At 49.2% G+C, this 14,198-nt stretch overlaps 1 protein-coding gene across 1 annotated transcript in view; it reads left to right on the top strand.

Moving 5' to 3' along the window:
- Nucleotides 1-10,588, top strand: part of CHP1 (calcineurin like EF-hand protein 1) — a 50,757-nt gene extending 40,169 nt beyond the window's left edge. Inside the window, exons 6-7 of the mRNA XM_075331181.1 lie at nucleotides 3,201-3,323; nucleotides 10,030-10,588. Of these exons, the coding sequence (XP_075187296.1) occupies nucleotides 3,201-3,323; nucleotides 10,030-10,083 (177 nt within the window). The 3' untranslated portion in view covers nucleotides 10,084-10,588. The remainder of the gene's footprint in view (nucleotides 1-3,200; nucleotides 3,324-10,029) is intronic.
- The last annotated feature ends 3,610 nt before the right edge of the window (nucleotides 10,589-14,198 follow it).

Here is a 14,198-nt window from a genome sequence, read left to right as displayed (position 1 = left end):
TGCACACAGGAATGGCTGCCGGCGTCCTGTGAAGAGAGGTGGATCGTGGGCGTGCCTCAAACAAAAGTGCGGGAAACTGGCGTCCCACTGTGCCCAGTGTGAGGGCTGGAGTATGCAAAGCAGACTCCAGCTCTCTGCGCTGACGTTCTATACAGCGTCCCGCCCTTCCCCTGACTGGCAGGCCTGGGGGCGGGAACGAAACGAAACTAGGCCGCAGAAAGCCGGGGACTCGAGTAATAAGCGCGGCCGTGATATATGCACGGCCAGCGCGGAAGTCCCCGGCGCACCACAAGTCCCAGCCGCGCCGCAGCGAAAAAACTGACAACAGCGGCCGCGCGGCAGTTTCAAATACATGTCCCCTCTCAGCAAAGCTGTAGATAGGAATGGCACCAGCGCGCAGCGCTGTTGTCCCCGGCGCACTAACACACCCAGCAATGCTGCAGTGTGCGCGCGGACTGTACGGGGACACAGAGTACCTTGGCGTAGCAGGACCCTGTCCCTGACGATACTCCGCTCCATATCCAGCAGATTCCCCAGGGGCTGTGGACGGAGCACGGTCTCTGTGCCTGGAGACCGGTAAATCCCACTTCACCCAGAGCCCTAAGGGGGATGGGGAAGGATGCAGCATGTGGGCTCCAGCCTCTGTACCCGCAATGGGTACCTCAACCTTAACAAACACCGCCGACAAAAGTGGGGTGAGAAGGGAGCATGCTGGGGGCCCTATATGGGCCCTCTTTTCTTCCATCCGACATAGTCAGCAGCTGCTGCTGACTAAACAGTGGAGCTATGCGTGTATGTGTGCCTCCTTCGCACAAAGCATGAAAACTGAGGAGCCCGTGATCCCACGGGAGGGTGTATAGCCAGAAGGGGAGGGGCCTTACACTTTTAAGTGTAATACTTTGTGTGGCCTCCGGAGGCAGTAGCTATACACCCAATTGTCTGGGTCTCCCAATTAGGAGCGACAAAGAAATGGAAAAAGAGCTGCAGAAACAGTATTTACAGGGTATTTCACAAAAAAAAAATGTGACTGGTCCTCTTTAAAATTTGCGTTGAGGTGATGTATGTGGTTAATGCTATGGCCACCAACAGGGGCAAATAAATGCATGAGTTTGTGGTAACAGTAAGGTATTGGCAACACATTTTGTACTTATTAGCACCTTCAAAAGCTACAGCTTTTGCCCACATGCAACACCTGTCCCAGGTTTATACTTAATCGTCCAATGTAAGATGTTCTACGTGTGTGTGTGTGTGTGTGTTAATATATCGTAATATAAATTGCGAGGGGCTGCTAAGTCTTTAGCGTTACCCAAAAAGAAACGAGATCGGATGATGAAACTTTCCATTTTTTTTTTCCACATACTCTCCATTGATGTCACACACTTCTTGCATCGGTATTCCACGTTCTGTAAGCCTAGCAAAAAGTATTTCGGTTGTGCCTCAAACAAGGCAACGTAGCAGCCATGGCATCAGAAATGGTGTGAAATTTGGTACCTTGAGGTGTTTCTTCAGATTTGGAAACACATGATAGTTGGAGAGCTAGATCTGGTGAATAAGGTGGGTGGTCACCAGCTGGAAGCCCACCTCTGCCAGTTTTGCCATGGTTTCTTGTGCAGTGTGAGCAGAGGTGTTGTCTTGCAGGAACAAGATTCCTTTGACGCTTCTTTTGGCCTTCAATTGGTCCAAAAGTTCAATGTAATACCTTGCATTGATGGTGGAACCCTTTTTGAAGGTAGTTCACTAGCAGCACACCCTCCTTATCCCAGAACACAGACGCCATCACCTTAAGCCCGCTTTACACGCTGCAATGTATCTTACAATGTGTCGGCGGGGTCACGTCGTAAGTGACGCACATCCACCATTGTAAAGGTACATTGCAGTGTGTGACAGGTACTTGCGATTGAACAGTAAAACGTTCATCGCATACACATCATACCTTTCTCTAGAATTGCATGTCAGATTGTTCATCGTACCCGGGGCAGCACACATCGCAGTGTGTGACACCCCGGGAACGATTAACGGATCTTGCCTACATCCTGCGGCTCCCGGCCCACAATGCGGAAGGAAGTAGGTGGGCGGGATGTTTATGTCCCGCTCAGCTCCGCCCCTCCGCTTCTATTGGCTGGCTGCCACGTGACGTCGCTGTGACGCAGAACGTCCCTCCCACTCCAGGAAGTGGACGTTCGCCGCCCACAGCGAGGTCGTATGGAAGGCAAGTGCGTGTGATGGGGGTTACTCGTATGTGCGGCACATTCAACAAATTGAACGTGCTGCACGTACGATGGGAGCGTTGCAAATCGCATACGATATCGTATGCGAAATTGCAACGTGTAAAGCAGGCTTGAGTGGCTGACTTTAGCACCCTGAACTTCTTTAGACAAGGAGAACCCCTGTGCCTCCACTCTTGACTGCTTCTTGTTCTCAGGGTCCTACAAATAAATCCAGGTCTCATCCACAGTGACCGGTCAATGCAGGAAGTTCTTATCAGTCTGGAAACGCTGAGAAATGGACCAGGAAGTTGTCACTCGCTGCTTCTCAGATCTGTTGTCAGACATTTGGGGACCCTCTTTGCAGAAGCTTCCTCAGGTCCAAATGTTCATGGATAATGACAAACACGTTCACGGGAAATCCCCATAATGTCTGCTATTGCTGTACCTGAAATTGGTGGATTCTCCAGTAGGAGGTTGTGTCCAGCATCAACGATCTCCGGAACAACAACCACTCTCGGGCATCCAGGACGTTCCTCATCATTGGGGCTGAAGTCGCCCGTTTTTACATTTGCAACCCAGTTCATAACTGTGGAATATGAAGGACATTGATTTCCCCCCTCCCCCAATGTCTGTGACCTATCACCATGAATATCCTTCGTGGACTTTCCTTGCAGAAACAAGAATGTTATCCCTCCTCTGCTCTCAATTGCTTTGAATATTGCATTAGACTCCGCCATTTTATTTTCCCGCGTGTGTAGAACATTTGTCATAAGCAACAAACACAACATTTTGAAAACGCATAAGGCTTTCATGTGAAGTCACATTCGATATTATATAGACAAAACAAAAAAAAAAAATCAGAAAGACATATATTATATATATTATATATATTATATATATATATAATATATATATATATATAATATAATATAATATAATATAATATAATATAATATAAATATATATAATTTCATTTGTTTTCCCCTTTCCAAGGTCCTGCGAATGATGGTGGGAGTGAACATATCAGATGAGCAGCTAGGAAGCATTGCTGACCGCACCATCCAGGAGGCAGACCAGAATGGAGATTGCGCAATTTCTTTCACAGAATTTGTTAAGGTCTGCATATAAAATGTATTGTTATCTTGTGGTGTGTGTGTATAGACAGAGCTCCCTACTCAAGACCTCATCTGCACACTCACTATCTTGGTGCACATTTTCTTTGAAGCCCACACTGCAGACAGAGCATCTGGGACACTCGCTGTATCACTCTGCTCCACACAGCCAGCACAGACCCCACTGCAGCACAGCCCCTGCCTCCTGTGACCCAACATCCCTCCCCCTCCGGTAAGGCCGGTTTCACACATCCAGGTTTTCGCTGGTTTGGCGGATCCGGCGCACTCCAGTAGTGTGCACAGTACAGTTGAAGCACGACAAGCTCCGGTCACATGTGACCGGAGCACGTGACCCGGAAGTTACAGCGCTGCCACTGTACTGTGCACACTGTACTGGAGTGCACCGGATCCGCCAAATCAGCGAAAAGTAGTATTTGTGACACTAGCCTTAGAGTATAAGGCAATGTGCGCACGTTGTGTCGTGTCCCTGCAACAATTTCTGCAGGGATTTGTCAGCACATATGCGCATCAAATCGCTGCAGAAACTCTGCATAATGGATGCTGTGTTTCTGCAGGAAAAAAAGCCGATTTCATGCCCTATGGTATGCTGCTCCCACCATAGACAGAGCGGGAGCTGCATCCAGAACGCACAAATTAATTGACGATCATTTTATGAACGCATGGATTTGGGTAAAGATTTTAGCACCCAAATTGCTGCATTCATAAAAGCAACGTGTGCACGTATCATGCACAATATACATAGATTGTGCTCAGGACGCATGCATTTACACTGCAGTGCTATACACAGCGTAAATGCATGAAATTCAGCAACGTGCACACAAGCCCTAAGATGGACACCGTGGTTTGTTTTTGGTTTGTTTTTTTTTCCCCTCTTCTCATTTTGGGGTGCGTCTTTATAAACCGGTGCGTTTTATAAAACGAAAAAGAAGGGAATTTTGTTTACTTACCGTAAATTCCTTTTCTTCTAGCTCCAATTGGGAGACCCAGAAAATTGGGTGTATAGCTATGCCTCCGGAGGCCACACAAAGTATTACACTAAAAGTGTAAAGCCCCTCCCCTTCAGCCTATACACCCCCCGTGCTCCCACGGGCTCCTCAGTTTTGGTGCAAAAGCAAGAAGGAGGAAAAAATTATAAACTGGTTTAAAGTAAATTCAATCCGAAGGAATATCGGAGAACTGAAACCATTTAACATGAACAACATGTGTATACAAAAAACAGGGGCGGGTGCTGGGTCTCCCAATTGGAGCTAGAAGAAAAGGAATTTACGGTAAGTAAACAAAATTCCCTTCTTCTTTGTCGCTCCTAATTGGGAGACCCAGACAATTGGGACGTCCAAAAGCAGTCCCTGGGTGGGTAAATAATACCTCATAATAGAGCCGTAACGGCTCCGTCCTACAGGTGGGCAACTGCCGCCTGAAGGACTCACCTACCTAGGCTGGCATCTGCCGAAGCATAGGTATGCATCTGATAGTGTTTCGTGAAAGTGTGCAGGCTCGACCAGGTAGTTGCCTGACACATCTGCTGAGCCGTAGCCTGGTGTCGCAAGGCCCAGGACGCTCCCACGGCCCTGGTAGAATGGGCCTTCAGTCCTGAGGGAACCGGAAGCCCCGAGGAACGGTAAGCTTCGAGAATTGGTTCCTTGATCCACCGAGCCAGGGTTGATTTGGAAGCTTGTGTCCCTTTACGCTGGCCAGCGACAAGGACAAAGAGAGCATCGGAGCGGCGCAGGGGCGCCGTACGAGAAATGTAGAATCTGAGTGCTCTCACCAGATCTAACAAGTGCAAATCCTTTTCACATTGGTGAACTGGATGAGGACAAAACGAGGGTAAGGAGATGTCCTGATTGAGATGAAAAGTGGGCAAGGCAAATGGCCAGGGAGAAAACCCCTGAGCAGAGCACCACGACAGGAATATTTTTCACGTCCTGTGGTAGATCTTGGCGGACGTTGGTTTCCTAGCCTGTCTCATAGTGGCAATGACCTCTTGAGATAATCCTGAAGACGCTAGGATCCAGGACTCAATGGCCACACAGTCAGGTTGAGGGCCGCAGAATTCAGATGGAAAAACGGCCCTTGAGACAGCAAATCTGGTCGGTCTGGCAGTGCCCACGGTTGGCCGACCGTGAGATGCCACAGATCCGGGTACCACGACCTCCTCGGCCAGTCTGGAGCGACGAGGATGGCGCGGCGGCAGTCGGCCCTTATCTTGCGTAACACTCTGGGCAACAGAGCCAGAGGAAGAAACACATAAGGAAGCTGAAACTGCGACCAATCCTGAACTAAGGCGTCTGCCGCCAGAGCTCTGTGATCTTGAGATCGAGCCATGAATGTTGGGACCTTGTTGTTGTGCCGTGACGCCATTAGGTCGACGTCCGGCATCCCCCAGCGGCAACAGATCTCCTGAAACACGTCCGGGTGAAGGGACCATTCCCCTGCGTCCATGCCCTGGCGACTGAGAAAGTCTGCTTCCCAGTTTTCTACGCCCGGGATGTGAACTGCGGATATGGTGGATGCTGTGGCTTCCACCCACAGCAGAATCCTCCGGACTTCCTGGAAGGCTTGCCGACTGCGTGTCCCACCTTGGTGGTTGATGTAAGCCACCGCTGTGGAGTTGTCCGACTGAATTCGGATCTGCTTGCCTTCCAGCCACTGCTGGAACGCTTTTAGGGCAAGATACACTGCCCTGATCTCCAGAACATTGATCTGAAGTGAGGACTCTTGCTGAGTCCACGTACCCTGAGCCCTGTGGTGGAGAAAAACTGCTCCCCACCCTGACAGGCTCGCGTCCGTCGTGACCACCGCCCAGGATGGGGGTAGGAAGGATTTCCCTTTCGATAATGAGGTGGGAAGAAGCCACCACCGAAGGGAATCTTTGGTTGCTTGAGAGAGGGAGACGTTCCTGTCTAGGGACGTCGGCCTCCTGTCCCACTTGCGTAGGATGTCCCATTGAAGAGGACGCAGGTGAAACTGCGCGAAAGGGACTGCTTCCATTGCTGCCACCATCTTCCCCAGGAAGTGCATGAGGTGCCTCAAGGGGTGTGACCGACCTTGAAGGAGAGATTGTACCCCTGTGTGTAGTGAACGCTGTTTGTCCAGCGGAAGCTTCACTATCGCTGGAAGAGTATGAAACTCCATGCCAAGATATGTCAGTGATTGGACCGGTGTCAGATTTGACTTTGGAAAATTGATGATCCACCCGAAACTCTGTAGAATCTCCAGAGTAACGTTGAGGCTGTGTTGGCATGCCTCTTGAGAGGGTGCCTTGACCAGCAGATCGTCTAAGTAAGGTATCACTGAGTGACCCTGAGAGTGGAGGACCGCAACTACTGTAGCCATGACCTTGGTGACAACCCTTTGGGCTGTCGCCAGGCCGAACGGCAGTGCCGCGAACTGAAGGTGTTCGTCTCCTATGGCGAAGCGCAAGAAGCGCTGATGCTCTGGAGCAATTGGTACATGGAGATAAGCATCCTTGATATCGATCGATGCTAGGAAATCTCCTTGGGACATTGAGGCGATGACGGAGCGGAGGGATTCCATCCGGAACCGCCTGGTCCTTACGTGTTTGTTGAGCAGTTTTAGGTCCAAAACAGGACGGAAGGACCCGTCCTTCTTTGGAACCACAAACAGGTTGGAGTAGAAACCGTGACCCTGTTGCTGAAGAGGAACCGGGACCACCACTCCTTCTGCCTTCAGAATGCCCACCGCCTGCAGAAGAGCCTCGGCTCGCTCGGGAGGCGGAGATGTTCTGAAGAATCGAGTCGGAGGACGAGAGCTGAACTCTATCCTGTAACCGTGAGACAAAATGTCTCTCACCCAACGGTCTTTTACTTGTGGCAGCCAGGTGTCGCAAAAGCGGGAGAGCCTGCCACCGACCGAGGATGCGGTGTGAGGAGGCCGTAAGTCATGAGGAAGCCGCCTTGGTAGCGGCACCTCCGGCGGTCTTTTTAGGGCGTGATTTAGACCGCCATGCATCGGCGTTCCTCTGATCCTTCTGAGGCCTTTTGGACGAGGAGAATTGTGACCTGCCCGCCCCCCGAAAGGACCGAAACCTCGACTGTCCCCTCCTCTGTTGGGGTGTTTTTGGTTTGGCTTGGGGTAAGGATGTTTCCTTTCCCTTGGATTGTTTGATGATTTCATCCAATCTCTCACCAAACAAACGGTCGCCAGAAAATGGCAATCCAGTTAAGCACTTTTTGGAAGCCGAATCTGCCTTCCATTCCCGCAGCCACAAGGCCCTGCGTATTACCACCGAATTGGCGGCTGCAACCGCCGAACGGGTCGCAGAGTCCAGGACAGCATTAATAGCGTAGGACGCAAATGCTGACGTTTGAGAGGTTATGGACGCCACCTGCGACGCAGACGTACGTGAGTGCGTCAATTTTGCGCCTGACCAGCTGAGATAGCTTGGAGTGCCCATACGGCTGCGAATGCTGGAGCAAAAGACGCGCCGATAGCTTCATAGATGGATTTCAACCAGAGCTCCATCTGTCTGTCAGTGGCATCCTTGAGTGAAGCTCCATCTTCCACTGCAACTATGGATCTAGCCGCCAGTCTGGAGATTGGAGGATCCACCTTGGGACACTGAGTCCAGCCCTTGACCACGTCAGGGGGGAAAGGGTAACGTGTATCCTTAAGGCGCTTGGAAAAACGCTTATCTGGATAAGCTCGGTGTTTCTGGACTGCCTCTCTGAAGTCAGAGTGGTCCAGAAACATACTCTTTGTACGCTTGGGAAACCTGAAACGGAATTTCTCCTGCTGAGAAGCTGACTCCTCCACTGGAGGAGCTGAGGGAGAAATATTCAACATTTCATTGATGGACGCAATAAGATCATTCACTATGGCGTCCCCATCAGGAGTATGAAGGTTGAGAGCGGCTTCAGGATCAGAATCCTGATCAGCTACCTCCGCTTCATCATACAGAGAGTCCTCTCGCTGAGACCCTGAACATTGTGATGATGTCGAGGGAATTTCATAGCGAGCTCGCTTAGTCGGTCTGGGACTGCGTTCCATGTCAGAGACCTCACCCTGGGATCTATGAGACACCCCGGGAAGACATTTGCTGTTCCAACTGAGGGGGACCAGGGGGCAATGATTCCACAGTGCCCCTGGCTTGAGATGCCGGCCTGGACTGCAAGGCTTCTAATATCTTAGCCATAGTCTCAAAGTCTTTCAGTAAAAACTGCAAACTCCGTCCCTGTCACCTGGATAGTGTCAACAGGTGGTTCTCCCTGGGCCACCCCTAGCAGAGGCTCCGGCTGAGAAAGTGCCACAGGGGCCGAGCATTGCACACAATGAGGGTCAGTGGAACCTGCCGGCAGTATAGCCGTACATGCTGCACAGGCAGCATAGTAAGTCTGTGCCATGGCACCCTTGCTATTTGTGGACGACATGCTGTTGTCTCCTCTGAGCAATACAGGAGGGTAAATAGCCACAAATCAACAGTGCACCATACAGTGTAAAGTATAGACTATAATCATATAAACTATAAATACACTTCTGCACTAGTGGGGCCAGCACCACAGGTGCTGCTTACTGCCTGCGCAAAGCGTTTGTGTGGGCACCAGAATTCCTGCCTGGGTCTCTTTGAGCTTGTCTCTCCTCTCCAGCGTTAGCAGAGCTGAGAGGAATGGCTGCCAGCGTCCTGGGGAGAGGAGGGAGCCGTGGGCGTGACCCAGAAAAGTGCGGGAACTGGTGCCCCACTGTGCAGAGTGAGGGGAGTGGAGTATGCAAAGCATGCTCCAGCCGTCAGTGCTGCCGTCCTGTACAGCGTCCCACCCTTCCCCTGACTGGCAGGGCTGGGGGCGGGAAAAGAATGAGACTAGGCCGCAGAAGCCGGGGACTATAGTTATAAGCGCGGCCGCCGTATAAGCGCGGTCGGCGCGGAAGTCCCCGGCGCACTAACAGTCCCAGCTGCGCCGCAGGGATAACCATGGCAGCGGCGGTCAGCGCGGCAGTCCCCCTACACAAATACACTCAGCGACGCTGAAGTGTATAGTGGCACAAACGCAGTCAGCGCTGCTGTCCCCGGTGCACTAGCACACCCAGCAATGCTGGAGTGTTGCTGTGCGCGGTCCCCACGGGGACCCAGAGTACCTCCAAGTAGCAGGGCCATGTCCCTGAACGATACTCGGCTCCTATCCAGCAGGCTCCTCAGGAGTTGTGGATGGAGCACGGTCTCCTGTGCCTTGAGACCGATGGGATCCCACTTCACCCAGAGCCCTAATTGAGGGATGGGGAAGGAAAGCAGCATGTGGGCTCCAGCCTCCGTACCCGCAATGGATACCTCAACCTTAACAACACCGCCGACAAGAGTGGGGTGAGAAGGGAGCATGCTGGGGGCCCTGTTATGGGCCCTCTTTTCTTCCATCCGACATAGTCAGCAGCTGCTGCTGACTAAGCTGTGGAGCTATGTGTGGATGTCTGACCTCCTTCGCACAAAGCATAAAAACTGATGAGCCCGTAGCAGTACGGGGGGTGTATAGGCTGAAGGGGAGGGGCTTTACACTTTTAGTGTAATACTTTGTGTGGCCTCCGGAGGCATAGCTATACACCCAATTGTCTGGGTCTCCCAATTAGGAGCGACAAAGAATACGGAGTGTGTGTGTGTGTGTGTGTGTGTGTGTGTGTGTGTGTGTGTGTGTGTATATAGGTAGGTTTTACAAGAAAAATCTAATATTCTTTTCTTAAAGGTCTTGGAGAAAGTGGACGTTGAGCAGAAAATGAGCATACGATTCCTGCACTAACCCATCTGGACCATGCGGATGGATGAAGCAGTAGAGTAACGGCCTATGTAATCTTCTTTGGATTGCCTTACGTCTTCAGATAAGGGAGAACTTAATTAGAAGCACAACACTACTGCCGCAATGTTTCCCGTCTGACATGCTACTGTAACTTTAGTAGTCATAAGTCACTATTAATTTATTACATTTGTTTTATCTTTTCTTTAATTTTTTTTTTTTTTTTTTTTTTTTGTTAGCAACTGCTGTAAAAACCTATAGCGTACAGGCCCAGACAAAATCCGGAGGTTGTAAAATGATATTTGCGGCCTTGTTCGTGCCTTTTTGCTATGTTGTAACTATGTGTACAAATTGTTATCATTAAGCTTTAGGCCAAACTTGTCTCATCTCTTCATAATCTTGATCGTTCCGGTGAGTGACTGCTCCTGCTCTTATTAAAATATACAAAAGGCGATTGTATATTCAGCGCGTGGACACTTGTAACTGTAAATAAAGTTTTGAGAATGGAGAAGATTAATGTTGTTTTTGCAGAGATTTTCCTGTTAAGACTATAAGAAAAATTTTGCATATTTGGAGAAAGGAGTTACTATCTCTGGTAATAGTACTGAGTATAGGAGTATTGAGTATGGGAATAGTCTGTAGTACTGAATCAAAATAGATATATAGATTTACATTATTTATTATTTTTTTTTTTTTTTTCTTGGTCTCTCATTTCTGCCCTCAGGGGTGGTATATAAATATTTGTATGTTTATTTTTTTTTAATAAATTTAAGAATTGGGATACAAACACTTCAACATTAGCCCCAGTTACAGCTGAGGACTTTCTTATTCTGTGTATACAACTATAGAAAAGGCAGAGACGGTAATTAACAGTCTCTTCCTTCTCCTATAGGGAGTCTGGCTGTGTCTGACAAGTTTTTTTGCTTCCGCATCTACACTGTCCTGCAGCTGGTTTACTATGGAGTGACGTTTTACGATGTCGCTGCAGAATAAAACAAGGACATTAAAGCAAATGAGCGATTCTCAATGAAGCACTGGAAGTATATGGCCACACCATTTTTGGCAATGATCAGTGTCTCCATCAAAAAAAGGATTTGTTTGCAGTGACTATACTGTGTTTTGGGATTTATTATGAAAAGATAGGATTTGGGGTCCTTTTTGTGTAAAAAGGATCCCCCATATGGTTATGTGGAAATGTAACTACTAGGGCCCAGAAGCATTTACTTGTTGGTCAGTCCCATAATTAATGGGCCTCTATCATGGGACCTTGTGTCGCTTATAATACAGGTCCGGAGATTGAGGCTGAAACCTGTGTAGCCTAGCTGGGCTATAGTATGTTTGATGGAGTACAAATACGTGCCTGTCTCTAGGGAAACCAGCTTAGGAGTGTCCAAGGCCAAATCTTAACGCTCGTCTAATATGGCATACCCCCCCCCCCCCCCCAACTGAGCAGCGATGGTGGAGCAGGTTCATAGGAGACCGGGTCACGGGACGCGCTCAGGTGTTGCAGCGGGTGGCATTGATCAGCGAGCGGGTTCCGAGGGTGTTGCAGGACACGGTGTCTCAGCAGCAGGTGCAATGAGCTGACTGTGGACTCCACTGAATTGCCTGCGGTTGATGCGATGCTCTTCAAGAAGATGGCTGCAGAGTCCTATCTGTGCACACGTCACCTCCGCAGCCATCTTCTTGAAGTCCATCTGGTATATTTTTATACTTTCCTGTCTCTGGTGCTGCTGTCACTTGCTTCCGCTCGTTATGCTTATGAATATTTACTGCACTAACAGGGAACTACGAAGCAAGTGTAACAGCAGCCCTGAAGACAGGTAAGTATTCAAGGTTGTGCGGTCCGTGTGTTATCCAGATGGAATTGCTGGATATTTTCAGGAACTTGAACAGTGTCCTATAGGCCGATCCGGAGCATTCTGAACATGTTGAATGGTGTGACATGTCCAGTACGTACGCTGGCCATGCAAGAACCGGGATGTTTTCCGCTTCCATACATTGTCAACAGATCCTTACAACATGGGGCCGAGCATTACCATTCTGCACCATGAGGTGATCATCGTGGATGAGGTACAACAATGGCCTCAGATTATCGTCAGTGTCTCTGCATTCAAAATGGCATTAATAAAATGCATTTTCCCCATACCATAACCTCACCACGGGCCACTCCATTCACAACCTTATCAGCAAACTGCTCAACACACAGTCCACCATCTGCCCTGTACAGGCGAAATCAGGATGCATCTCTGAAGAGAACACCTCCAAGAGCCCGTGTATTTGCCCACTCGTGTCCATTATGACGATAGGCTTCCGTCAGGTGGAGATCCATGATGAGCAGCAGATCAGCGTCCCTGAGACGGTTTCTGACAATTTCTAACAGATTGTTGCATGACTAGGTGGCCGGTCGCAGACGATCTTGGAAGTAAAGCTGGATGTGGAGGTTCTGGGCTGGTGTGGATACAAGTGGGCTGCGGTTGTGTGGCCAGTTGGATTTTTTGCCAAATTCTCTGAAACTCCTTTTGGAGACCTCTTATGGTAAAGAAATGAACATTCAATTCACGGGCATCAGCTCTGGTGGACTTTCCTGCAGTCAACAGCCAATTATACGCTCCCTCAAAACCTGTGGCATTGTGCTGAGTGATACAACTGCACATTTTAGAGTGGCCTTTATTGTGGCCAGCCTAAGGCACACCTGTGCAATAATCATGCTGGCCAGCCTAAGGCTATGTGCCCACGCTTCGGAAATGTCGCGGATTTTCCAGAAATCTGCAGCACAGCTACTCCCCAGCCATTTCTATGGCATTTGGGAAATGCTGTGCCCACGCTGCAGAATTTTCCGCAGCGGAAATAGTGCGGAAAAATCTGCAGCATGTCAATTATTGTTGCGGATTTTCGTGCGGATTTTGCCTATTCAATTGAATTAAAAAAAAATCACAAAATCTGCACATATGAAAAGGTGCGGAAAGCTGCGGATTTGGATGCAGAAAAATCTGCAGATACAGAGTCCCGTGGGCACATAGCCTAAGGCACACCTGTGCAATAATCCTGTTTTCTAATCAGCATCGTGATATACCATACCTGTGAGGTGCATGGATTATCTCTGCAAAGAAGTGCTCACTAACACAGATTTAGACAATTTGAGAACAATATTTCAGAGAAAAGGTCTTTTGGTTACATAGAAAAATCTTACATCTTTTAGTTCAGCTCATGGAAAATGGGAGAAAAATCAAGGGGGGCTGCACCCTATTTGTACTGAACCCAAAAGACTACAAAAGAAAACAAAAAAGTGAGCCGGAGTATGATTGGTGTGCAGGCAACTTGTAAGCTCATGATCACACTGGCCATAACACATAAAAAAACAAGCTGTTATTAATCAAAAAAGCATAAAGCCCTCCCACCGCGACAAGGTGTACCCAATCGGGAGAGTACCTACACTCTAATATTAACGGTAACCTCTCGGGGTGTAATCTGCCCCCAGCACCACGAGCAGTTCTGGGTGTATATTGCTAAGCTCTGCCTAACCATCCCTGTATACACTAGCATAGATAAAGAGATCTATAGGAAAAGGATTTCTAAAGATCTTTTCCCGTATGCTAATGAGTGCAGGGACTAGTCCACTGGGCGTTGCTTCCCTTGGCTTGTCGGCTCCATTAGCATGATGATTCTCCCCTATGGGCATGCTATCACGCTAATGGATACTCACTGTCACAGGATGATCTCATCTCTCTGCTGCCATCGCGTCCAACGAGGGATTTCGGCTCAGTGCACATGACCCCGGGGTTTGGGTTACGCACACTATGAAGCCGGGTGTACAGGTCCTGGCTTCAAACTGAAGTAGTGGGCATGACCCAAACTCCAGGATCATGTGCTCTGAGCCGAAATTCCCTGTCAGATGCGATGGCAACGGAGAGGTGAGTGAGATCATCCTCTAACGCTGCACATTCATTAGCATGATAGTTTCCCGGCCAGTCGCCCCTCATTAGCATGTTAGTGGGGCCCTGAGGGCGTGCTAACGCCCAGTGGACTAGTCCCCTCGCTCATTAGCATATGGTAAAAGATCTTTAGAAATCCTTTTTCTATAGATCTCTTTATCTATGCTAGTGTATACAGGGACGGTT

The sequence above is a fragment of the Anomaloglossus baeobatrachus genome, chromosome 12, assembly GCF_048569485.1.
Source record: "Anomaloglossus baeobatrachus isolate aAnoBae1 chromosome 12, aAnoBae1.hap1, whole genome shotgun sequence".
NCBI classification, from domain to species: Eukaryota; Metazoa; Chordata; class Amphibia; order Anura; family Aromobatidae; genus Anomaloglossus; species Anomaloglossus baeobatrachus.
The sequence above is the reverse complement of the archived record's forward strand: the minus strand, read 5'-3'. Positions and strand labels throughout refer to the sequence as shown.